Source organism: Melanerpes formicivorus, unplaced genomic scaffold (assembly GCF_026170545.1).
Source record: "Melanerpes formicivorus ecotype bairdi unplaced genomic scaffold, bMelFor1.0.p_v2 SCAF_15, whole genome shotgun sequence".
Classification (NCBI taxonomy): domain Eukaryota; kingdom Metazoa; phylum Chordata; class Aves; order Piciformes; family Picidae; genus Melanerpes; species Melanerpes formicivorus.
Window position 1 is genome coordinate 4,856,608 of NW_027142367.1, and position 27,287 is coordinate 4,883,894.

Sequence of the window (27,287 nt, forward strand, 5' to 3'; positions counted from 1 at the left end):
ATTTCAGCATCTGAAGGGGGCCTACAGGAAGGCTGGGGAAGGACTGTTTAGAAGCGCTTGTAGTGATATGACAAAGGGCAAGGTTTTTAAACTGTAGCAGGACCAATTTAGGTTGGACATAAGGAGGAAGTTCTCTACAATGAGAGTGGTAAAATACTGGCACAGGTTGCCCAGGGATGTGGTTGAGGCCCTGTCCCTGGGGACATTCAAGGTGGCCCTGACATTGCTGTGGCCCTGGGTAACCTGACCTAGTTGGAGGTGTCCCTGCTCACTGCAGAGAGATTGGACAAGATGACTTTTGAAGGTCCCCTCCAACCCAATGCCATGTGTGAAATCTGTAACTGGAAGTTAGCTTTACCTGCAATATATCTTTGGGGTTTCTTAATACCCTAGGAGATGCATTGTGTCAGAGTACAAACCTTGGATGCCCTCTTGGCTTTTTTCATGTAATTCTTGGAGAAATGGCAAATTTCTGCAGCCATGGGCAAGTGAACTTCACAAACTGTTTCCATTTTTTATCACAGATCTAAAAAGGACCACTTCCTTACATATATAACTAGCATATGGGATTTTATTTCTGCTCTTCTGGAAGAAATCATTCCAGTTGGTTTGCTGCTTTTTAGCTTCATAGATTCCACATGAACTTTTTTCAGCTTTTCATTTCTGATTTGGCAAGTCTTTGTTGACATGCAGCCCCCTCTCTTTTGGTGCAATTCCTTTCAATTAAACTGCAGACCACTGCCAGATCTCTTCAACCCCACTGCATGAATCTTGACCTCCCCTTGTGCCCCCAAGAAACCTCAATCCTAAACAGCTCATCCTGGCAATTAGGCACTCATGAAATCCAATTTTCTTTTTTTACCAAGATTGCTTAAGCAAAAAAGGTCACCTAAAACTACAAAGACAAAAATTTCCTGGAGTGATGTAATTTCCTCAGAAATCTCGACTTCATGCTGCTACTTGTTGTTTCATTGAAGTTGGAGTCCAGACAAAGGAGGAGCGTTTTGTTCCTCAGAGCAGTCATCTCGCTTCCTGTCTCCATGGGTCGGTCATCTGCTCTAAATTTAAAGGGTGATGTGGCAAGCTAAATCTGTGTTTAACACAGTTCACTGAGTTACAAAAAAAACAGTATCCTCCTAGTAGCTTCTCTTATCAAGAACTGGGTGATTTGCATGCCCTGGCAATTTTCCAAGTCATGATTTTTTCCCTTGAAAATTACCAAAAGTGTCCAAAAAAGCCTTTAACCTTCACTCTTGGAATTAATTAATTTTGGCAGAATATTCTCAACCCACCACAAGGTCACCAATTCATTTCCATTAAAAAGAAGAGATGGTGGCAACACCCTTCATGTCTATTCACAACAGGGAGAAGAACTATGGTGCCGTGAAATCTAACAGCTTACAGATCCAGTAACCACTGAAGTATTTATATTGCAGTTAGGGCAGTCACCTGCCTTCTGCAGTTCAGGCAAGACCTGGAATATGGGGCTACCACAGCCTAACCTGGTATCACTGGCATGGGGAGCAGGCAACCTCAGTACCATTCTGACAGAAAAAGCAGAGCCAGTCTCACTTCCTGCCTGAGGGATGATACAGAGCTGATGTACAAAGGAATCTTTCTCCCAACAGCAGGTTTTATTGCAGCTGAAATAGCTCAGCTGCCAAAACCCAACTAACTGTCAACAACTATTCCAGGAGTTTTTGTAGTATCACAGCAAGTTCAGAATGTCATGAAATGACATTCTTCCTAATGGTGTCCAGACAGGCTGTGGACCATGAAAAAAGCATAAAAATTCCACATCTGATTTTCAGACACATCACAGGACACAGCCAGTCACAGATGCCATGAGATGCCAACCAATAATTAGATTGTAATGAGCTAGAGAATTCAGTTTGCATCAGAAAAAGCTTGGGAAGGTTCTCATCTGAGAAACCTTCATTTTGTAGGAGCCCAAAGTATCTTAACCTGAAGTACTGGCAAAAAAAGGTTGTGAAACAAATACATGAAGCAATTAAATTGCTAAGCCAGATGCTCAAGAGGAACACAAGGATTAAGCAGCTGAATTGCTGAGTACAGAGAACTGGCTCTTGTTTAAATTGCCATAGAACTGAGGAGTGATGATAAAAGTACTCGTTTTTCAAAGGGTCAAGAGAAGCTCCAGGGAACAGACCAGTGAGATGGCTAGTACTACCAGGCAGATCAGCATCAACTGTAACAAAGAATCTGAAATTTTGTGGAAAACAATCAGAAAGGGATTTGAAAAGTCTTGCCTCACCAAACTACTAGAATTCCTTGAAGGTGCCAACAGTCTTGTAGATAAAAGAGGTCCCATTTGATGGCTGGCTTTTTTCAAGGCATTTCACACGGTCCAAAGCTGACTCTCAAGACAGTAAAGAACCCAAAGAGTAAATATGAAGTTTATTGTGTAGATAAATAATCAGTTAGGAAGACAGAAGGTGGGAGTAAAGAGTGCTTTTTTCCATAGCAGAGGGATTCACTACTAGCAGTTCACAGGGATCTGCATAAGGACTCAGAATATTTACTGTGTGATTTTGAAAAGGCATGCAGAGTGAAGTGACAGACTTTTCCATGTTTCCATGTAAATAAGAAAAACAAAAGGAAAACAGAAGACTGGGAGGAGGATTTCATGAGACATCAGTGCCAAACAATAAGACAGAAAAAACTTGATGAAGACAAATAGGAAGTTAAAGCATATGGGGAAAAAAATGTGCATGTGTAGTTATAGAAAATGATAGGCTCTGAGCTCAATCAGTAGACAAGATAGGTTCTAAGAGGTAGCTCCAATTAATACCAATTCAGTTCTTAGAGCCAAAAAAACCCGAACAGAGTACTAGAAATAATTAGGAAAGGGCAAGAGAACTGAAAACAGTACATGACTGAAAAAAAAACATGTGGCACGTGTAAATCCATGATATGCCTACATCTTGAATATGGTATGCTAGGCTGGTATCTCCAAGTCTGAAAGGATATAGTAGAAAAAGAAAAGAGGTCAGAAAACACTATAAGGAATGATGAAGCAGCTTTTAAGTCTTCTGTCTGGAGAAAACATGACTGAGGAAGCATATCACAGATATCTGTAAAACCATCAGTGGTATGGAGGCAATGGGGAAGCAAAAATTGTCCACTGTATCTTCAGATCCAGTAGGAAGAAGCAAAGAAGTCAGGGCATGGCAAATAAAAGCAAGCAGCTCTTCGCACCAATGTCAGATGAGATCGGACAAAAGAGCTGAACAGAATTGTATGAAGCTTGGATTTGACTCAGTACAGCTGCTCTTATGCTCGGAAATATTAGACATTCCTGGAAATTATTTCAAGTTCCAGAGACTACATAAGGGTCCCAGTGCTACTTTTTTTCAATAACAAGCAGCTTACCTGGTGCAGAAAACCTTTATATCTGCATGATCTCTTCCTCTTCCTTCTTAGCTGCTTCTGTTGCTCTTTCACGGCCAAATCTATTTCATGGAGCTCTCACATACAAAAGCCCAAAAGCTAGATCTCTGATGGAAGCCTCCTGGCAGCATCTTGTCAACTGTTGCCTCCATTCTTACAAAAGTATATTCTCCCCAACACTGCCACAATTACTGTCTTTGGCTGTCTTCAAAACACTATTAAGCTCAGTGTTTAGGCTCAGCAAATTGCTTGGAAACATGTTACATCTCTATGCTTCTTGAGGCATTCCAGCACATTGCACCATGTTATCAAACCTCAAGTAGCAGCTTCTGTTCACCTAGTAGTACCTACAGAAGAGGCTCTTCCAGTTTGGGATATCAAGAGATATCCAGAAGTTCTCACACATGCTAACTACTCTGAGAATGGCAAGTATGCTGCACAATGGATAGTGACACCTGACAGTGGCTTTCACAGGCAGGCAGACTATTTGGAACACAGAAAGCAGCAGACGCTGACTACCCCAGCACTGCCAAGTTTTGCACAAGACAACAGAAGGCCTGCAGTTAGCACCTACTTTCGCACACCTAGTGATAATCGGATGACCGAGACTGGAACAACTGGGACCTGCTCATTATTAAGGCCTCCTAAAGCATACAATATCTGAACTATTATCTGATATAACCAGTGAACAAATGACATTATTTTACAATTGGATGCAAGCAGCAAAATAAGCAACTGAAGGACAGTTAAGTGGCACTTTAACATGATTAATTTTTCAAGGCCATTCAGTGGCTTTCATGTTCCTCCTAAAACATGGATCCACATATATAGTACACATATGAACAGGTTTTGCCCCATTCCTTAACCTTGTGTATCAGATGCATATCTGCCTTTAGTACAGGTGGCTGGCACATTTTAAAAGGCAGTTTCTCCAGCAATGGCTAGCACTTAGCACTGGCTGTTGGCATAGAGGTATTTCAAAGAAATAATCATATAAAAATATTACCTCTATGAAATAATAATAATAATAATAATAATAATAATAATAATAATAATAATAATACATGATGGGAGGTGTCCCCCAAAGGGGGGATCTTTTTACCCATAACCATGTTGGAAGAGACCTTCAAGATCAACGTGTCCAACCCATCATCCAACACCACCTAATCAACTAACCCATGGCACCAAGCACCCTATCAAATCTCCTCCTGAACACCTCCAGTGATGGTGACTCCACCACCTCCCTGGGCAGTCCATTCCAATGGGCAATCACTCTCTCTGTGTAGAACTTCTTCCTCACTTCCAGCCTAAACCACCCCTGGTGCAGCTTGAGACTGTGAAATGCATACATACCTAAATACATAATTAACACAGCCATCTAGTCCAGTATGCTGACTTGTAAACCTTAAATACATTCAATCTACTTGATCGCACTAAAGAAATTATCTCCTATAAATAGCATGCAAAAGTATGCTATGAATTGCACGGAAATGCACCTCTCACTGCTGAGATATATTCACACTACCTACAGTTGTGGTAGTTTCAGGATGTGCCCTGAAAATTTTCCACAGATCTTAAAGCAGCAGAATGTAAATAAATCACCATTGGGTGTAAAAAGGAAAATAATGGTAAGTTCTAAACAATCCCATTGGACACATTACTAACAAAGTGGGTTTGTATAGACTAACTTTCCCTCTTTTTGCTTCCTCTGCTCTGGCTGGTGCTTCAGCTGGCTTTCCTGACCTTGGCTGCATTGCTTTGTTGTGGCTAGGAACTCACAAACAACCCTCTGCTCTTCTCTCTCCTTGTGGTAGGTTGAAATTTCCACACACCCCCAACATTAAATTTGCCAGACCAGCTCAACTGGAAGCAAATGGAAGCTGTATTTACAAGCAAAACTACAATCTACAATGGAATGCAATGAATATGTACAAAATATACAGTACTTAAAATACTTAAAGGTCTTTACAATTAATAAACAGCACAAGAAATCCCTGGTCAAAGACGAGGGGAAGCTACTAGCTTCTCCCTCTCTGCCTCTCCCTTGCCCCCTGTACAAAATGGAGAAGAGAAAGGAGCAGAGGGATGTTAGACTTAGCCAAAACAATGCAGCCAAGGTCAAGCAGAAGCGAGTTAGTATCCTTCCCAAAGCAAAGAAGCAAGAAGAGAAATTGTTTTATAACAACTAGTTTTTAGTCCCTTATCTCTTCCAACGAGATTGTTTAGAATTATATTCCTTTTCGCACCCAATAGTGATTTATTTACATTCTACTACTTTTCTGCTCAAGGTCTTTGAAAAATTTTAAAGGCATAGCCTAAAACTATCACACTCCTCTAGCATGTACAAGGCAGGGGGGAAGCAGGAAAGGGGAAGCTATTAGCAGCCCCTCCTGGTTTGTCCAGGGGGATTCTTGTGCTGTTTATAAATTGTAAATACCTGTAAATATATGTAAATACTGTGCATTTTGTTCATTGCATTTCATTTTAGATTGTAGTTTTGCTTGTAAATACAGCTTCATTTGCTTCCAACTGAGCTGGCCTAGCAATTTAATGTTGAGGGGAATTCTCAACCCACCACAACAGTGTAGTGTATACTATAGTTCTCTATACTTACATCCATGTTTGGTGTTTAATAATGCCTAACAAAATTCTTATGCTTATTTCAGATAGTAATGAAGTGTGTATAAAAATCTCACAAAAAATCTACCCTTTCACCTTGCAGTCACCTCTACTGTCTCAGCAAAAGACAACGACACACATCAATGAATAGAATAGAATAGAATAGAATAGAATAGGCCAGGTTGGAAGAGACCTTTAAGATCATTGCGTCCAACCTATCATTCAATCCAACCCGCCTAAACATCTAAACCATGCAACCAAGCACCCCATCAAATCTCCTCCTGAACACCTCCAATGATGGTGCCTCCACCACCTCCCCGGGCAGCCCATTCCAATGGGCAATCGCTCTCTCATTAAGCCAAAAAGCAGTTAACTGGCCTGTTTGCCACGTTTTGTCTTCTAGCCAGTATTAATTTCAGGTGCTACTTACACTGGGAATGACCTGGAGGTCGTGTGTTACTAACACTGCTCTCAAAGGAAGAGTGGAAGTTGTGTATAGTTTCTTGTAAAATCTGTCTCTCTCGTCCCTGCAAAAGTACAATAAATGAAAATAAAGCATTTGTGAATTTATGTTTAAAAAATTGATTTATTAAGAGTTCACCAAAAGTGCCAACATGTGTGTCTATGGCCACAGAGTCACAGTGTACTATTAGGAATAACAACAAATCCTTACCTATCAGATATCTCCATACAAAACCTTGTAGAAATCTTTTCCTGAAACTACCAGACAGCAATAGAAGCATTTCCATTCTTTCCTTCTTAGCTTTACAGCATGGTGCATTATCTACCTCCCCTAAGTTTTAGTCTCATCACTTGCTGCTGTTGATCTTAACTTGGGAAAATTATCCTTACATTTTGTTTATCCAAGCTTCCAGTATCAGAGAGAATGGACCTCAAAACTGAAAAAGCAGCTGAGAATTCTCATCAGGTCTGACTAAAGAAAGGTTCCAGTTCACAATCCATCTGACATGAACATTGCTTACTATATGCCACTGTTACCAAATTTGTTTATGTCCAGGCAACAAAAAAACTGTGAGGAACAAAAGGTGCTATTTACCTAATCACAGAGAAATTAAAACCTGTTAAGACAAAACAGAGGAGACCCTTCCTTTCACATTATGTTCTCTAACTGGCCTATAGCAGCCAGAGTATTTTGTGAGGCATGACTGAAATCAACATTCAATATTCAAATGCAGGAGATATTTTTCACTAAACAAATACATTAGTTATTTTGTTTGGAAAACATTAATTTGGCTTTTCTAACTAACAGCTTCAACCAAATCTTGAAACATATGTTGAATTAGCAATGTAAGCAAACCCTGAATTAGTTTCCCAAGTACAGTACTTCAAAATGTACCTTTCCTGCATTCAGTTCAGAAATAGCTGCCAGAATTTGCTGCCTTGATCCGTCGGTTTTAATACCCAGCTCTTTCAGATCACCATCAGTAAGTGTAAGAAAGGCTTCCATGTCCACCTACATATGAAAAGAAAAAAGAAAAGGAAAAAAAGACAAATTTACCTAGGCAAATTTTGACTATTATAGGTCAAAAGTGCTTGGACTCCTTTCAGTTGTACAGACTTACTACAAATTTCATGCCCACACAATTTTGTAATGAATTATCAGCACCAGATGCTACCCACTATACCAGTCTTTTGTCAGGTTTTAAATCTGTTGCTAATAATTCAATTACTTATCATAGTATATTTCAAATATTGATTTTTTTTCCCAGACAAGCTCTATCAACATAAAGCATATACTCTCCATGAAAATTCCATTACTTACAGGAGAAGCCAGCTGAATAAGCCTAAGATTTCTCTCTTCCTATCCCTCCCCACCAAGTGTTTTTGGAATTTCAGAATATTGTGGGTACTTTTCCAGTGTCTCCTGAGGAAAACCTAGGGTTTGTCATTTATCATTTTAAATTGCATCAACACATCATAGAATGGGTTGGAAGGGACTTTAAATATCATCTATTTCCAAACCCCCTGCTACAGGTAGCAACACCACCTACTCCACCATGTTGCTGAAAGCCCCATCCAACATGGCTTTGAACACTTCTAGAAAGGGGGCATCCACAACTTCCCTGGGCAACCTGTTCTGGCATCTCACCACCCTCACTGTAAAGAATTTCTTCCTAATATCTAGTCTAAATCTCTCTTCTTCCAGCTTAAAGCTGCTGCCCCTCATCCTATCACTATGAGCCCTTGTAAAAAGTGCCTCCCCAGCTTTCTTGTAGGCCCCCTTCGTATATAAGATGTGCTGTGGTTAGAACAAATATCTGAAACTTTGCATCTTGATATAACCTTCACATATAGAGCATATTAATTTCTAAGAAATGCTTCTTTCACTATCACACAAGGGAAGAATAATAAGCAGAGTGCATTGTGATGAAACTAAATAATCTGTGTTTGTGGTGCAGTATCCAGAACTCTGCAGCAATGTCAATTTATTATATGTGTCCCTTCACTACCTCTGCCTTGGGCCAAACACAGAGACCCACACAGTTATTCTTTACATTTGATGCTGTCTTAAACATTGTGATGAATTAGTTATACATCTTTTCATCAATACTTACTTTCACTGCATCCTTCAGGCAAGTCACTGTTGCAGGCCTCATCTACAATGATGCTTTAGTTCCCCAACCTCATTCTCTTGTTGTTTATTCATAGCAGATAAATAAGAGAAAGGAGCTGTCTCAGTGACCCACACTACACTGTTCTGCATCCGGAAATCAGGTCCCAGCTGTGATCCCAGGGGTAATATACTATGTCCTATAAACTGTTTAGCCACATTGGATATAGACATATATAGAAAGCACAGAATGTAAAAACAGAAGGGGAAAAACCCAAAAAACTGAAGCACCTATATCAAAATTGCAGCTTCACTGTAAAAAGCACTGACATTTGCAGCATCCTGAAGAATGCCATGAATATCACTTGGTACATACTTCAAGGTCCTCTCCACAACCAGAAATGGCTGTTGAATTTTCCATTTGAGACTGCCGATCATAATTCTGATGCAGTGTGTGCTGCACCCTAGCTTTCCTTAAAGAGTTTAAACAAGTAATACTATTGTTTTAAAAAGACCTACCTCTTGTTCCTCAAAAATAGGCTGGTATTTCTCAAGTGACAATTTTTTAAGGATGCCAGTCAGCTCATCTGTAGTAAGAGAAAAGAAAAAAGAAAACAAAAGCCATCTCATGGATAAGGAAAGACTTCATAGAATCATAGAATCAACAAGGTTGGAAAAGACCTCAAAGATCATCAAGTCCAACCTGTCACTCAACACCTCATGACTACTAAACCATGGCACCAAGTGCCACGTCCAGTCCCCTCTTGAACACCTCCAGGGATGGTGACTCCACCACCTCCCTGGGCAGCACATTCCAATGGCAAACGACTCTCCCAGTGAAGAACTTTCTCCTCACCTCCAGCCTAAAATTCCCTTTGCACAGCTTGAGACTGTGTCCTCTTGTTCTGGTGCTGGTTGCCTGGGAGAAGAGACCAACCCCCTCCTGGCTACAGCCAACTTTCAGGGAGTTGTAGACAGCAATAAGGTCTCCCCTGAGCCTCCTCTTCTCCAGGCTAAACAATCCCAGCTCCCTCAGCCCTTCCTCATAGGGCTTGTGCTCCGAACCCCTCCCCAGCTTTGTTGCCCTTCTCTGGACAGATTCAAGTGTCTCAATGTCCTTCTTAAATTGAGGAGCCCAGAACTGGACACAGTACTCAAGGTGTGGCCTAACCAGTGCTGAGTATAGGGGCACAATGGATTCCCTGCTCCTGAATGATCTCTATATTGTTAACTGCTGAAAATATGTATTTAAACATATATTCCTCACAGGGATAGATGATAATAAAATCCCAATCACATTTACTCTGCATCAGAAATTAAAAGATTGGCTTATTTTTTTCTCACTTCTGTATACTCTTAATTCCATCTAGTCTTACCTTGCTAGGATAAAATCCTTCTTTTTTACTGCCCTTTCTTCCTCATTAAAAAGACCTTAAAAAAACCAAAACACTAAGGACAACCCAGATACTTCAGTTATTTATCATCTAAAACACAGCTTGGCCCCAGATGGCTGACCCAGATCATGCTGGTTAGGCAGCAGAACTCCCCAAGCAGGCAGTGAACTGAATGGCGTATTTCCACGTCATGATCCAGAAAGACCAAGTGTAGGGTAAGCAACCACTCAGTTGCTCATTCAAAACACTGATAGAACAAGGGTATATCTGAACCTGTTCTCATTCAGTGCCTGATATCCAGGTATTTTGAACCCAGCTGAACCACAACTAAGATGAAACCTGGGCAGAATTTTAAGTCTGATAAGCTTATCTTCCAAGGTCAATAGCGCTGGATTTAACTCTTGTGGGACTCTTCCCACATACTTAGCCAGATAAAAAGTGTAAATGCAGTTTTAGAAAAACCAACCATTACCTCTCTTAATTACACACTACCTCTTTCAACTAAAGATTGTGTTTCTTTTTATTGCTTTGTTGCCACAAGTTTTTTTCCAGAAGTACCACAGCAGTCAATTAAACTGAGAAATCCAAAGACAAAATGAAGAATATGAAGGATTACATTACCCAACCCAGCTATATTTAATATTCCCCATATAAGCTCACTTGCATTGTAAAAATACCTCTGTTCCATTCCCAAATAGACCTTGCTTTTATTTAATTAACTTGTCTTTTGATTGTACCTCTTCTTTCATAATCACTAGAAATGTGAAAGAGAATTTCACTCTTTAAGCTTCTCTGAAGACTTTCAAGCATCTTGAGATGGACACACTTTTCTGTGCACCACTCTGGAAGCCTACTTCATTATACAGAGGAACCCATTGAAAAATGAAGTGAAAAATTCTGGCTGAGTCTTATTTTCTGCCAGGGTTTTGGTTTTTTACCTCAAGTTCAATTAATTTGGCATGATTTGCTAAGGCTAAAAGGCTAAAAGCTTTAGTATCCTGACAAAGTGAGGTTAATCCATGGGAAAAGGTAAGCAGCTTTGAAAACACAGCACAGGCACTTCTCCATGCAGTTTGATTAAAAATATAATCTACAGAAAGAAAATAAAGTTTCATTAGAAGCTCTTAGATATATTATTAAACTTTTTTTTAAGTTGTTTGTTGGCCTTCTCATAGTGTGCTTCAGTTATAGGTTGTGGTATGGGAAGAAATTTCCAGGGTCTCTGAGCCCAGAGCCTTGCTGTCATAACAACTGCAACATCTGACACCTTTCACACGGAGACAACACTTTCAGCTAAAACCCTTTCATGTTTTCTTTTCCTCTTTCCCTCTTCCAGCTCCTGTATTAAGTCTGAACAAAACTTGAAACCTCTACTTTTTACAATTCTTGAAAATATATTGTTTCTCCTTTGCTTTTATATCACATTTTCCTTTTGCTCTACTCATGTCTCTACTTCCTTACCTACATCTCTGGAGAAGTTCTCAGAACTTCTTACTACTTCTGCTGCATTTCACTTACTTATCACTTCTTTTTACTACACTGTAGTATAGTAGGGTATGATTACCTTTCTCCAAGTTTTCAGAGCCTCCTTTTACTTTCACATGGTTTTGTCTTTCATGATTGTCTACATCACTGGTTCTCAGAATAGGGACAAGCTGCTGATGGTCCACCAAGTGGTTCCCTAAAAAGAAACCATGCACACCTCTGAACCCTGCTGCCTTCTGCTCCCTCACAGCAATATTCAAAGGATTTTGTTTTTTCATTTAAATTTACTGAAAGAAAACCAAAAGTTAACACTGCAGGGCTTCTGTGCTTACTCTTCTGAGCCTATGAGCATTTGTACAGCTGTGGATGAATCAAATTACAGCAAGAGAAGCCCTTGAATTAAAAGACAAGTATGATGAACCCAGAAGTACTTAGGCTTCTGACAAACTACCCCTGCTACAGAGGAAACTCACTGTACCATGGTGCTAGTGGGGCAGTCACAATGCTTGACTATGACAGGTGAGACTGGACCAGCTGATACCTTAGAGAATCCCCTTGCTATCCACCAGCAAGCTACCTTCCCTTTATATATTTCTAAACCAACAACTCTCATGTTATCAACCAATCATTGTAAAATGGCACTAACTGAAATGTGAAAGGATTATGTTACAGCTAAGCCATGAAGAGGACAGAAAGTGGGTCAAATATCAACTCTTTGGTGTTAAATGGAAGTACAGTGACAACAGACAAAGCAAAAATGAAAACAAAACCAATACAGACACTTCCAAAAAAAACCCAAAATAGTATCAAATGCCTCTTGCAGGGACCTGATAGAACAGATTGAACCAGATAATCCTTGAGGTTTCTTCCAACTTGGCATGCTATAATCTCTTATTTAAAAGATTCTGCATCGTGGGGCTTGTTTGTGGAGAGATTTTTTTCCACTTTTTTGAGATGTTTACATTAGAAAACTAAGTAATTGATATCCTGTTTCCAATGCAGTAATGTGACTTTTTAAAAGAAAGTGTTGCAATTTAGATTTAAAAGCACAACTTAAAAGGCTGCAGTGAAAAGTAAGGGTCAAATAAGGCTATTTTTGCAAGTGAAAAAATAAACACAATGCAGCTTTTAAAAATCAATTGCATGTAGCTATGACTTGCTGTGAATCAAAATTGTATTTCTGTAGTGCCATGCTCCACTGTATTTATATTAAAAAATAATTTCAAATGTAGTGAAAATATTTTTTTACCCTCAGCAAAGGGTGAAAAACAGGATTTAAGCAATAAACAGGGGAAGGAAGGCCAGGTTAGAGTAGCCTACCTGCATGTTCTATGATAACTCTGAGATGGTACTAATCTCCCTTTAAATAGAAGGGATCACAGCTTTTGGAAGATAAACAACCAGTTACTGCAGGAGTGCTAATCTCTCAGTAAGAAACACCAAAACAACTTCTCTAGGAAGAAGTCCTCACTCTTATGCAGATACACACTAACCCAATAGAATTATAGCTTTAAACACTTGGTGCTCTTGATTGATTAATGTTGTTTAATTAAGTGACTTACCATCTTCTGTAATAGTACCACTGCTGGAGCCATTGCTCTTGCCCTGTCTGTGAGATGAAGAGAGGGAGGACTCTGCATTGTGAACCTTTGGTGACGGGGAAGGTGATGGGGAAGGTGTGAGAGTTGGTGATGTACTTTTAGATGTAGATGAAGTCCCAGATGGAGGCCTTTTGTTCATCTCCAGTTTTTGCTGTGGTTAATAATATAACCATTTCAGTTAAAAATAGTAAAAAACGTTTACCTACATATGATGCTTCAGTATTACTTAAGTTGCATATCATTTCTACAGAGCATATAGTCACAACCAGGAGCTTCTTGCTTCATATTGAGCAACACCTTTATCCCAGGAGAGACTCTGTCCCCTCAAATTCATCAAGAAAAATATATTTATGAAGCCTGTGATTCTGGAATAAGGAAGTGATTTCTTATAAAGCAATACTATATACAAGCACTACAACTATTCTTTCTGTAAAATCTGAAATCACTTTGACACTGAAAACACAGCTTTTTAATTCAGATGTTTAGTAAAACAAAGTCACAATTAAAGCTTTTCTAAGTGTATTGGACGCTATCTGAAGTAGCACTTTATGTTGGATAAGCCAGAATTATGTAGCAAGCACAAACTAAGTTTCAGGTACATTTAAACCCCTTGCTCCACTGAAATGAAAGTTTCCAGTCAACTCTTAGAAGTTGTTATTACCTAAAATTACTCAACATTTTCAAATTTACTAAACATTTTGTAAATATTCAACAAAATTTGGAGGCATGGAAAAAAGGAAAAGTATCATAGTATCAGTCAGGGTTGGAAGGGACCACAAGGATCATCTAGTTCCAACCCCCCTGCCATGGGCAGGGACACCCCACACTAGATCAGGCTGGCCAGAGCCTCATCCAGCCTGGTCTATTACTGTCTATTACTATTTTCCCAAGCAAGTTAAGGTACATCATCTCCTAAATCCCTCAATCTACATACCACTTCATACATTTCGTTGTTTACATGACATGACCTAAATATCTGTCTTAGGTGATGTTTTTTTCCTGGATTCCTGAATTCAGAGTTTACCTTAAAATACCTCTGCCCAGTCAAAATGACAAGAGAATTATAAGAAAACAGTTGAGCTGGGTAGCAAGGCAAGAAGAGATAATGACAGTGGCTTTTGTCTCTCTGAAATTTTTCTTCAGTGCTGCAGTATAAATGAAACTTTTCTAGTTAATGGAAGAAAAGTGTGTCCAGCAGGAGTAGGGAAGTGATCCTGACTCTGTACCAGAGGAGATTTATACTGGACATTAGGAAAAATTTCTTTAGTGGGAGAGTGGTGAGGCATTGGAACAGGCTGCCCAGGGAGGTGGCAGAGTCATCATCCATGAGGTGTTCAAGAAGCACATAGATGTGACGCTTCAAGACATAGTTTAGTGGTCACAGTACCTGGGTTACGGTTGGACTCAACAACCTTAAATGTCTTTTCCAACCTTCATGACTCTGTAATTCTACAAAATGCAGATTAAAAAGATAAAACTGATTTGAGTGCTAATATTCTTTCATTATTCTATTCTACACCAGAAATACTATCACCTTAGCACTGAATTGATAAAAGTAATGTAGCATAATACTAATTTGAGAGGTCTCTGAAGAGAACTGGGAACTAATTCAATTTTTTTTGTCCCAAATTTCCCTGTGTTCTGCAATTGGCCCTCAGTATTTTAGAATGGTCTCTCTCTAGCACATTGTCTGCATTTGTTTAAATTACATCACCCTGTAAATTGTTACTTTTCCTTTCTCTAAAGCTTGCACAATCCCAGCCTGCTGAAGATTTTTTGCAAAACTGATCAGTGTAGTATTACTAGATTTTTAGACCAGCTATTTTCAAGTTTAGACAGCATCATCCTAATGAGGGGGCACATGCATTGCCACAAGGGATATGGATGGTAAATTTTCAGCGTTAATGCTGTTGATGACAAAATCCAAGCAGGCTGTTTAGGCTTTTGCAGCCAATGTGGATTCCTATGTGACTCTGTACTCCCAAAAGACACCAATGTCCCAAAGATCACCTCAGATGTGACAAATTGACATCTATAGTGAAATCATAGAATCAGTAATTTTGGCCACAACAACCCCATGCAGAGCTACATGGGGTTGGAGTGGCTGGAGAGCTGCCAAACAGAAAGGGACCTGGGGGTGCTGATTGACAGCTGCCTAAACACGAGCCAGCAGTGTGCCCAGGTGGCCAAGAAGGCCAATGACATCCTGGCCTGCATCAAGAATAGTGTGGCCAGCAGGAGCAGGGAAGTCATTGTGGCCCTGTACTCTGCATTGATTGGGCCACACCTTGAGTCCTGTGCCCAGTTCTGGGCCCCTCAGTTTAAGAAGGACATTGAGACACTTGAACGTGTCCAGAGAAGGGCAACAAGGCTGGGGAGAGGCCTTGAGCACAAGTGGTACAAGGGGAGGCTGAGGGAGCTGGGATTGTTTAGCCTGGAGAAGAGTAGGCTCAGAGGAGACCTTTGTGACAGGTTGGATTTGATCTTTGAGGTCTCTTCCAACCTTGGTGATTCTGTGATTCTGCGAATAAGGCTGGAAGAGATCTCAAAGATCATCGAGTCCAACCTGTCCACACTGAGTACAGGTTTTGTTATTGGTGGGTAGAAATCCATTGATTAATCTACCTAGACATCAAAGAGCACTGAAAGAGCTGCTGCCTTTCCAACATCCTGACATTATTTCTATTTAAAAATCTTTTCAGCAGTTTGATGAACTCCCTTCTCAGAAGATGATCTGCAGGACACTGCACCTCACTATTCTTTTATCCACTAATACCTTCCACTGTGAGTGGGAAAAGTAATGAAACTTCTTAGTGGCAGCATTTTTGTAACAACAGGCCCCAAGACCTTCAGCTCAAAGCTCATAGGCACAGGTATTGTATCTTAATAGGCTAATTAATGTAATTGTGGATATGTAAGATTTTTGGGGGCACACAAACAGCTCTGATGGAATTACTTCCAAGATAAAAACAAGCTGAGAGGAACTGCTCAGAGTTTGACTAGAAATATGTTGGTCAGACCACCTCCAAAAGAAAAAGCATTTGGTCGCTGTTCAACTGAGGAGACGTTAATGAAAGAAGGAGGTAATAAAGTGGTTTTGTCTACATGAAAGAAAGAGATAGATCATTTATAACCCAGAGAGCACTTACATGGGGTAGAAAGGAAGGAAAGATTATTATGTACCAGAGAATCAGTATGAGCCCGTAGCTTTTCAGGGCCAAGCAGGATTATACATTTTAGCTCCCAACCTCATTTTTGAAAGGCAACAAGTAGTCCCTTCAGAATTAGGACTGACAGACCAGAGACAAAGTGCCTATTCATGGAAACTCTTTTGGCATTGGTAACTTCATCTATCACAGATATTTACCAATTAAATGCACATATTTCTTACTGCTGCTATGTAAGACTGCAGAATGAGATGGTAAATGTAATGATTTTATACTCTGGCCATTTTTTGTTTCTTTGGGCAAAACTTCAAGAAGGATCCCATGCAAAGATGACATGAAAACAAAATAAAGCAAAACAAGCTGTTTAGAGATTACACAAGCAAAAAGTCAAGACATTTTGCTCCTGATCATGTCTTTTAATGTTTTTAGGATACCAGACATCAAAACTAAAACTCCAAATTCTGTGTTCTCTTCTTGCTCTCTGAAATGTAGTGTTTCCCTGTGGGAATAAACCCATACATTTCACAATAGTGAATCTTCTCTTAGGATGCTACTTTCTAACTTGTCTCCATAGTTGCTGAGAATTTACAATCTCAATCCTTAGAAAGGAGTTCTTAACTTCGAACTACAGGCACAGGAATGGGCAGGTCATGAGGATAAAGCTATACCAGGAAACTGATAGGTAAGTCAGCACAGATAATATAGTCTGGACTCACAAGCAAAACCTGACTTTGGTGATGACAAGTTAATATTCATACCGTTTAAAAGTAACACTTTGTGGAGCAGTCAGACTGGATGCATGTGTATTGCTGTGGTCGTCAGATCCTAATAGGAATTGTCTGAGGTTGTGCTTTTGAAGGAAAACTAGTTATACTACTGCAGAGTAAAGTTCAAGAAGAACTAACACTGGACTCAATCAGGGCCATAGAAAGAAGTATAAGAAACCAAAATAACAGTTCAGATATACCCTAAGATCAAGTACTATATTTGCTGCTTTTAAAATAGCAGGAAATTGATAATAAAGCAAACTTCTCTTTTATTACTAGGTCTGATCTTTCCTAGACTTGTAAAGGTTTGTAGACCTTTTTGGCTGTGCAGTGTCATGCAGTTACATTCATCCATGACTGAGACATGAACTACTAAAATCAGCCAGTTTAGAAGTATAAAAAATACATTTCCCTGTACCTTTACAACATGTCCATTGCCAACAATTTGAGTATTCTGCAAGTCAGACAGAGTGGATGAAGGTGTTGACTGAACTGGACTATGCTGTTGGTTGGGTTTCTGTTCAGGTAGGCCTGCTGCTTTTCTTCTTTGGGCTGCAATCTGAGACAAAACATTATCTGCACTGCCACCTAAGAAAAAAATAAAATGAAAAGAGAGTCAAGGAAACCATTGCATCATAGTATTTCTTAATTCTCAATTCACTTCTCTCCACTCTTTTAAAAACTGACTGGATGAAGAAATAGACTTTCAGACTCTTGGATATACATTTTATAAGCTGCTTCACCACATAGTTACTACAACTGCCAGACACAAAACTTACAGCTTTATTTTTAATTGAAAACCAATTTTTATTTTAAACAAAAAGTAAACAACATAGGTGTGGTAAAAGGTGCATAATGCCCAGAATTATGCCCCAAATACTGCCAAAACATGTCCCTACATGTTTTGCTCAAACCCTTCCCCTTCACTTGGGGAGTGGGTACTCAGCCTAGAGCTGAGAAAACAAAGGGCCAGGCATCAACAAGCCAGGGTAAATAACCCAACCTGCCTTTTTTCAGGTAAACAAGAGCACACACCCACCTTATGGGATGCTTGTGCTGTGCTTGTGCTTCTTCCAAGTACAGGCATATTCTGCCTATACGCTCTGCCACAGGCTAAGGGTGTGCCTACAAAGTTTGACTAGTGGCTAAATCCAAGCCTTGAACAAATTATAAGTATTACCCAAATTGTAAACAGTTTTCCTTTTTGCATTCTCTTGCATCTTTGCTCTGCTTCTGCTCTCACTCCTTGCACGTGTTCTGCCTTTGTCTGCAGTCCAGAGGGAAGCCTTTCTACCTGGGAAGTGCCATCGTGCCTCGGTTTACCCGGAAGCCAGCAAAGAGTCCTTTACATAACATGCACCAAAACTACAGGCAGCTTAGCATCATTATCTGCAGTCCCACCAGTAGAAAGAAGCTGCCTAACTGTGCCCTGGAGGGACAGAGCCCCATTGGCGACGTATGGGGAGAGCCAAGACCTCACACGAGCTGTGAGAGAATCTACGCCCTGGCCAGCTAGGGGGAATTTGCCCAAATCGCTTTTGGCAGTTCTAAGCATGTCTGCTGCAAGCATGAAGCTGCAGACCTGCGAGCCAAAGCCAGAACCGTGCCCAGCCGTTCCTGTGCCAGCTGCTAAGTCACAGGAGAAGGAGCTGCTGCCTGCTGCTCCACAGCCCTGTAAGCCAAGTGCCAGGGTGACCCAACTGCCCAAGCCCCAAAAGGAAACAGGAAAAGCAGCCACAGAATGGAATCAGTGACGCTTGCTCATTTTTGAGCTGAGCGAGGGGAACTGCTCCCTCAGAGCCTCCTGCAAATTCTGCAGTGCTGCCAGCACCAGGGAATAGCCCAACAGCGGGTTCCAGGTGAACCAGCCTCCAGTGCATCCCCAAGGAGACCAGACCACACCCCTGCAGCAGCAGAAGAAAGCTGCCTCCCCTAGCCGTGGCAGCAACCAGCTCAGCAAGTGAATAGACCAGACCAGACCAGGCTGGAAGAGACCTCAGAGATCATCAAGTCCAACCTATCACCCAGCACCATCTGATCAACTAAACCATGGCACCAAGCACCCCACCCAAGCTCTTCCTGAACACCTCCAGTAATGGTGACTCCACCACCTCCCTGGGCAGCACATTCCAATGGCCAATCTCTCTTGCTGGGAAGAACTTCTTCCTAACATCCAGCCTGAACCTCCCCTGGCACAGCTTGAGACTGTGTCCTCTTGTTCTGCTGCTGGGTGCCTGCCTGGGAGAAGAGACCAACCCCCACCTGGCTACAGCCTCCCTTCAGGGAGTTGGAGAGAGCAAGAAGGTCTCCTCCGAGCCTCCTCTTCTCCAGGCTAAGCAACCCCAGCTCCCTCAGCCTCTCCTCACAGGGTTGTGCTCCAGACCCCTCCCCAGCTTTCTTGCCCTTCTCTGGACACGTTCCAGCAGCTCAACATCTTTCCTAACCTGAGGAGCCCAGAACTGGACACAGGACTCAAGGTGTGGCCTAAGCAGTGCTGAGCACAGGACACAATGACTTCAGGGTTCATATGTCTAAAACCAGTTTTGGTTCTGTTTAAGATCCCCACGCTTTAGTCCTCATGGTATTGTAATCTGTGGATTGTAAAGCAGCAGCCCAGTAATTCCTGGAGTTATGATTTGTAACTAAAAAATTGCTTAAGTCTCTTTGAAAGGTTCCTTTAGTTGTATGTGCCCTGACACCTAGCCTTACTGCTGTATTCAGCCGCCAGGTGCCCGCCGAGTCGCTCCTTAGTGGACAAGTGGCAGACTGCACCCTAGTTCTCTGAGTAACTGTTTTGTATTTTTCTAATTTGGTTCCAAATGGTTAAACTGTACCAGTTTATGGCAATTATATCCACAACCATACTCTAGAATCTGCATATCTACTGTAAATAAGTTAATAATAATAATAATAATAATAATAATAATAATAATAATAATAATAATATTGTTGGTAACTATGGCAATGGGTTAAGACACAGCTCTACAAAAGGTATGTTAAAATGAACAAGTATCCATTTGACTCATCATGGGTGGACTCAATTAAATCAACATGCTTTTTCTGAGACAAGGGCTACACTGTAAGACTCCTATAACACATATAAAGCTTTTGTTCCCTTACGTAGGTCCCCAAAGTCCAATCCTGTTCCAACAAAGTTTACAGAAGTTTTGTTTATACAGCTGTAGAAGCCATCACCATAAATACAATTTTTTTAGCTGAACCAGAAAAAAATCCACTTTCTTATTAAAAATAAAAACAGTGTGGGACCTGATCTGTTATGCAGTTCTCCTCCATGTCTGTTAATTCCTGCAATGTTATTGGATCCACCAGAAGAATGGGGAGAATGGTTGAAGTTGTTGGAATTTGAAGGAGATGCAGGTCTTCTTGCAAATGTTGGTAATTTGACTGGTCTGTTACCTTTGCTAATAGATGTCTGGAAAACAAGAACAGTAATTTTCATCTTTCTTATTAGAGCAAAACAAAAGATCAGACTTTGACTGCTATTTCATTTCTTGCAAGTTCTGAAACTTCCAGTGAAGAACAAATAGGGCATCTCAAATAATCATATTTTAGATAAACAAATATACTGAATATATATTTATATAATCATATGCTGCACTTGAAACACAATATACACACAGTATTATGAGCAGAGGGATAACTATCACTTGAAACTTCTTTCTGGCAGAATCCCACCTTTCTCTCCTGTATTACAAAACAGCTACCACCTACTTCCTATCCAACATATCGTTGTTTCTTCCTCAGCTGCAACAAGTGATGCAAACATTCTCTCCTCCAGTTGCATTTTCATGTCCCCTGCAACTTAAACATCCACCTGCATCATTTTACAGCCTAGTGTTAACTGAGACACTAAACCACATTCATGTCCTCCTTCAATTCTTTTACTTTTACACCACTGGCCACTGCCAAACATCTGAAATGTGGTTCCTGCAGGCTTTTTCATGTTTCCTATTCTGTTGCTCAAATCACTTCTTCCAACTCTGATTTACTAAGCTTTTCTCCTTCTTCCTATTCTCTTAGCAAAACCCTTCTTTCCTCACAGAAGGATCAATGGCAATACTTACTCTGTTCTTTATATATGGATGCAAATTATCTGCTTATATTATTACAATCATCTTTTTTAGGATAATGAACATTTACCTTCCTGTGATCTCTTCCCTTCTAATACTCCACATTATTCCATCTAAATCACCTCAACTAATATTAAGCTAAATTTCACCTAAAAAAGTAAGACAGAAAGAAGCTCCTCCTGATATGTCTTTGTTACCCCATTTCTAGAACAGACATGAAATATGAGTAGTATAAAAGCTCTTCTCAACACTTGGCTATTAGAGTCTAAATTCAGGGGAGTAAATACTTCTTTTACTCCTACTAACTGCAAAAGGTTGTGAAGGTTGTTTTGCTTCCTGTCTCAAGATAAACAAGCTCTCCTTTTTTGTTTTGTGTTTTTACTAAAACCATCTTAGAATCAGGTAAGCTTCTTCTATAAAAATCAGAATTCATTCAGACTTTTCCCCTTTTTACAGTATTTGCACAAGGCTGCATCCCTTTAACACTAACTGTTAAAATCTTATTACTACCCTTTCTGAATATTGTCTGCATACTTCTGCCTCTGCTATTTCTTCCCTTCAGCTTCTGGAAACTGGGAAACTTCCATTCTTTCCCTCTGCCTCTAGTCTTCTTCCAAATCACAACCACACTCCAATGACTTTACCTACTTTGACAACTAACATACGTAAATGGAACCAGCAGCCACTTTAGTAGTTTGCAGCATATTCATTAAGGCTTTGTTCTGGGTAACAGAGAACAGGTCATTTCATTTCACACAAAACTTTTGTTCCATTTATTATTTATGATTTTTCCATAGAGACATGTATTCCTCCTAACCAGCAGAGTTTAAAAGGACAAGCCATTACTGAGACACTGCATTTGAAGTAATTTCTAATCGGAAGCACAGTGTGGCTCTCCAATAAGCACAGCCTGAACAGAACAGTAATTTTGTACACATTTTGTTTGCTTACTATATCAGAGTTCCCACTGCTGTTAAAATCATGTTTGATTGCCCTCTGTGGCCAGGCTGTTCTCATCTGTTCAGCTTTGCCATCTTTGCTGAGTCGCGGTCGATCAGAATTCCAAAGCTCAAAACTCGAGGGCGGCAAGAAAGGTGGGATCACTGCTTTCAGCTTGTCACTGGGCAGTCTGGTGAATGGAGCACTGCTTCTCAGCTGAGAGAGGGAAACAACAAAAGGGGAAAAGAAAAGAGCAGCCTCTTAAGAGTGACTACTGGGAGCTGATATAGCTTCAAAACTGCAAGTTAAATAAAAAGACAAATGCATTTTTAAACAAAATAAAATGGAAACATGCCACAAAAATAGTACTTGTGAAGATGTATGACACGTAGTAATACATAATCCAGTGGATGTTCTGGCACTCATCAATATGCCCATTCACTTAATACAGTTCATTAAGTGGTAGAAACTGCCTCTTCCTTTATTGGGATGAATCTTGCTTCACATTTAATTTAATAGAAGTGTGAATAATTAATTTCCAAACAAATGAGGTAGTCCTTTCTGTATTCCCAGACAGGACACATGGAAACAGTGAACAACTGCCTGTTCGGGCTGCATGTGTTCTCCAGAAAGAGGGAAAAAAACACCAACACAACAAATTTGGCACTCTGGAGCTCTGTCAGTCAGTCACATAGTTTAGAATAGAATAGAATTAACCAGGTTGGAAGAGACCTTTGAGATCATCGAGTCCAAGATGAACCTTCTTAAAAAAGAACATACAGGATAACCAGCAAAATTTAATGCCAGAGAGCAAGCTGTAGGGGAATTTAAAGCCACAGCACAACAGAAGAACCAGAGTAATAGAAATAAATGTTCCAAATTAAGTATTTCATGGTTGCCTCTACTAATAACTTCTCACTTTCACATTATATTATGTTCCATTCGTGTTCTACTCAGAGCATACTGCTTGTCAGCAACTCATTCTGGCTGTTTCATCTATTTTAGTAATTCAGGGCTGAGGTACATGCACATACAGAGGTAAGAGTAACTCTTGAAAGAAATTCAATACTTGTGAACAGCTTCCACACCATACTACTTGTAATACTCCCCACTCTAAGAACTACTGATGTATTGCAGCCTGTCAGTTCCTGTCTAGTGACCACAAACAAATGACAGCTCTCTTTTTAACACTGACTTGGACAGCAAGTAAAAAAGTAAAAAATGATGTGGGCTGCATGACCTTCTGAACTGGGCTGAACACACCAAGAGCACTGCAACATACCATGGTTGTCAATAATTCATCATCCTTTCCTCCTTTTGCACTGTTCACAGCTGAAAAATACATAAAAAATACATAAGTTATGTGGGATTGCTTACACACTCCTACTTTTGTTTTCAAAGATAACTTACTAATTTCAAATAGTCAACAGCTTTACCCTCAGTAAGTACATAGAACCTAGACTTACAGTGACACTGTCATGTACCTAAATTCAAATTAAGCCAATAATCTTATTTCACACCACAAACTATGGAGGTCCTATATGGAGAACTCTACATTTTCAGTATATGTACTCTACAATTTCATATTTCCCAACCCCTCTTTCTCCTCAAAATTGCTTACTTAAATAAACTTGTTTTCAATATATAAATTAATTGAAGATACTAACAACTTTTAAGTGACCTGCCTCTACTGTCCACTTTAATGGTGTTTGCTACAGATCACTAACATAATTTATATTACCTTTCTCCTGCTTAAATGATGCTACACTCAGGTTCAGTATGATCAACGGTCACGGATAGAAACATTTCTCTCTGTACTACAAATGCACTATGGATCTTTTCAGTTATATGACGCTAAATATAAACTAGATCAATACATTTGAAATAGCATCATCTTGACAATCCCATGAGAACTCATTTCCCATAAGACAACTCTGGCTTTACCACTAGCTTTGTTATTTGTAATCCAAGATGTAGCAGCATCGAGATTCCCAGAGGTGTCCGTATCACTCTGTGAAACTGCTTTTATGGTGGAATTTAGCGATGGTTCAGACTCATCAGGAAAAGGCACAAACTGACTGGAAGGAAATCCATGGCGCAACGTCTGAGTCAACTTCAGCTTACGGAATCGATTGGACATCCTGCTCCACCAGGACTAGATTGATAAGAAGACACAATAATTTAGTTCCAACTAAAAGAAAAAAAAAGAGGAGAAGAAATGCATAATTAAGTAATCCTTACAGCACTGATATGGAGTTTTTTGTGATACACTACAAAAGCAACGTTAAAACTGGTTTGCACTTATGAATAGAAACCTTGACCATAATTTGTAGGTATAAGATTGACCTCTTTCCTTATTTTTCATCTGGTAAATGCCTTACAGTATTTTTCTTCAATACCTGAAAAGGCAGGTAAAAGTACTAGGGCAATTTGGGTGGGAAGTTTTTACAGCTACGTGGCAAATATTCACTCTTCCCAGTAACTTCCAATTTCACCATCCATTCTCCATTCTTACACTCCCTGGTATCAATGAGCTGGCATGCATATTTTCTGCTTTTTAGCAGAGGGCATAGAAGTTTATCCAATTTGCACGAAAGCTTCTCCTTAAGATCTTCAAAATCAGTGGCAAACAAGAAGAGCAGTTCTGATAGTATTCCTGTAAAACTAAAGACTAACAGTCCATGCAGTGCTGCTACACAGATAACTTAAACCCTGCCAGACTGGAAAGACTATAAACTGAAATAGAGCAAGGCAAGGAACCACAAACCTCAGGACTACTACTCCTACAATTGCCATCATACAAGTATCACATATGTGGAAACTATTATACAAAAGAACCATCTTTACTCAAAATAAAATTTATCCAAGCATTTGCAGTCTTACACATTTTCACAGGCAGACAATGCAAAATGTTTCAAGTATTTAGCAGGACATGTCTCTAGACTACACAAGATATAATAAGAAGACCAATGCAATCTGTATCAAAGATTATGTGGCACGTAGGTAACTAAGTCTTCCCTTTCAGGAACACTTTAAAAAAATAATAAAGTCATGTAAAAAGTGATGATACTTCATCAAGGCAGCTTTATGTGATATCAATCTAGGTAATACATTCTCCTAGCTTACTTTTTATTCCTAGACATTCCTTCTCACAGTATATATTCCCCTCTCTCCTGAGCATTTAACATTTTTCAACTGCTTACTGATATATGTCTTCCTAGCTGTCATACAGTAAAAGTAATATAACCTGCAAATTTATTCCCTGTAAATCAATCCTTCTGACACATGATCATTAAAAAGATTCTAAATCTGCACAGAACATTAGTAATGGATAGACTTCTCAGACCTTTGTATCTCTTTGGAGCCATAACTAATAAAGATTTACATTACTTTCAGCAATAAAGACCTGATCGAAAAAGGCAAGAGAGACAAATAGTTGCAAGAAAGCAATAAAACCCACACAGTTCAGTATTTATTCACTTTTGAAAAGGAACTTAAAGGAAAAAAGAATATCTAGTTTTTAACACAGTACAATGATCTGACAAAATAGATTGTTTGTACAACGTGGTTTGGTTTTTTTCACTGAAGCTAGCTTGCCTCTGTAACAAAGTTTACTTCTAAGTTCCTATCATCTTTGTTACTCTTCCCACAGTGCTTCTGCTTTGTTAGCATAAGATTATATCACAAACTAATCTGTAATGGACTTAGTAGGTGGTGTTGGGTGATAGGTTGGACGTGATGATCTTGAAGGTCTCTTCCAACCTGGTCTATTCTATTCTATTCTATTCTATTCTATTCTATTCTATTCTATTCTATTCTATTCTATTCTATAAAGGAAGACAGTGGAGAGGTTCATGTTATCCTCTGATGTTCAGAGTATGGTGGTCTGAGCGCTGGAATTTCCAGTTTGCTGTTGCAGAAGGTTGTGGCCTCTCCATATAACCTCACACATCATACATGAAGTCGGAATACAGGGCTTTGAACTAGACTGAAGAAGGAAAGTAACAAAAATGTATTTGTGGTTAAAAATAGTCTGTCAAAAGGCTGAAATCTAGTAGCAGTGGGAAAAGGCAATGGTATCAAATAACAGAAAATGCTGCTGCCATTTGAGAAGTATTTTGGACATTCGCAGCAGTATTAGGCATGAAAGAGGAAGAGGAAGAGGAAGAACAAGAAATGACTGCCCTCAGCCAACTTTAATCTAAACAAAGAAACTAGAAACTAAATGTGATAATTCACTCTGATCTAACAGACGTTGAGAATAACTTCTTGAAGAAGCACAGGCAAGAGAAAAAGAGAAGAAACAAATTATTTCCATATGGAAAAGACACAACTTTATTTCCAAGTCCACAAAAGGGCAAGAAACAAAGCGGTTAACAGCTCCTGTTTGAAAGGGGTAAAGAATGTGCAATAACACAGCGCTTAGAGGATGGCCAAGGGATCAGGCCTAGCCAGCATGGATTTAGGAAGGGCAGGTCCTGCCTGACCAACCTGATCTCCTTCTATGATCAGGTGACCCGCCTGGTGGATGTGGGGAGGCCTGTTGATGTAGTCTACCTGGACCTCAGCAAGGCCTTTGACACCGTCCCTCATAGCAAACTGCTGGCCAAGCTGTCAGCCCATGGCTTGGACGGGAGCACACTGCGATGGGTTAGGAACTGGCTGGAGGGCCGAGCCCAGAGAGTGGTGGTGAATGGTGCCACATCCAGCTGGCAGCCAGTCACTAGTGGTGTGCCCCAAGGATCAGTGCTGGGCCCTGTGCTCTTTAACATCTTTATTGATGATCTGGATGAGGGCATTGAGTCCATCATCAGTAAATTTGCTGACGACACCAAGCTGGGGGCAAGAGTTGATCTGCTGGAGGGTAGAGAGGCTCTGCAGAGAGACCTCGACAGGCTGGACAGATGGGCACAATCCAACAACATGAGATTTAACACATCCAAATGCCGGGTTCTGCACATTGGCCACAACAACCCCATGCAGTGCTACAGGCTGGGGTCAGAGTGGCTGGAGAGCAGCCAGGCAGAGAGGGACCTAGGGGTGCTGGTTGATGGTAGGCTTAACATGAGCCTGCAGTGTGCCCAGGCAGCCAAGAGGGCCAATGGCATCCTGGCCTGCATCAAGAACAGTGTGGCCAGCAGGAGCAGGGAGGTCATTCTGCCCCTGTACACTGCACTGGTTAGGCCACACCTCGAGTACTGTGTCCAGTTCTGGGCCCCTCAGTTTAGGAAGGATGTTGAC

General features: G+C 40.2%; 1 protein-coding gene across 2 annotated transcripts in view; it reads right to left on the reverse strand.

Moving 5' to 3' along the window:
* Nucleotides 1–27,287, reverse strand: part of ANKS6 (ankyrin repeat and sterile alpha motif domain containing 6) — a 50,260-nt gene that overhangs the window by 4,307 nt on the left and 18,666 nt on the right. Inside the window, exons 7-16 of one of the 2 annotated variants that reach the window (XM_068147478.1) lie at nucleotides 23,991–24,201; nucleotides 23,329–23,378; nucleotides 22,059–22,262; nucleotides 20,284–20,449; nucleotides 17,435–17,604; nucleotides 13,044–13,233; nucleotides 11,561–11,677; nucleotides 9,122–9,189; nucleotides 7,388–7,504; nucleotides 6,461–6,557 (exon numbers count right to left, since the gene is read on the reverse strand). In XM_068147478.1, coding sequence (XP_068003579.1) covers nucleotides 6,461–6,557; nucleotides 7,388–7,504; nucleotides 9,122–9,189; nucleotides 11,561–11,677; nucleotides 13,044–13,233; nucleotides 17,435–17,604; nucleotides 20,284–20,449; nucleotides 22,059–22,262; nucleotides 23,329–23,378; nucleotides 23,991–24,201 — 1,390 coding nt within the window. The remainder of the gene's footprint in view (nucleotides 1–6,460; nucleotides 6,558–7,387; nucleotides 7,505–9,121; nucleotides 9,190–11,560; nucleotides 11,678–13,043; nucleotides 13,234–17,434; nucleotides 17,605–20,283; nucleotides 20,450–22,058; nucleotides 22,263–23,328; nucleotides 23,379–23,990; nucleotides 24,202–27,287) is intronic. The other variant, XM_068147479.1, reaches the window with a different exon arrangement.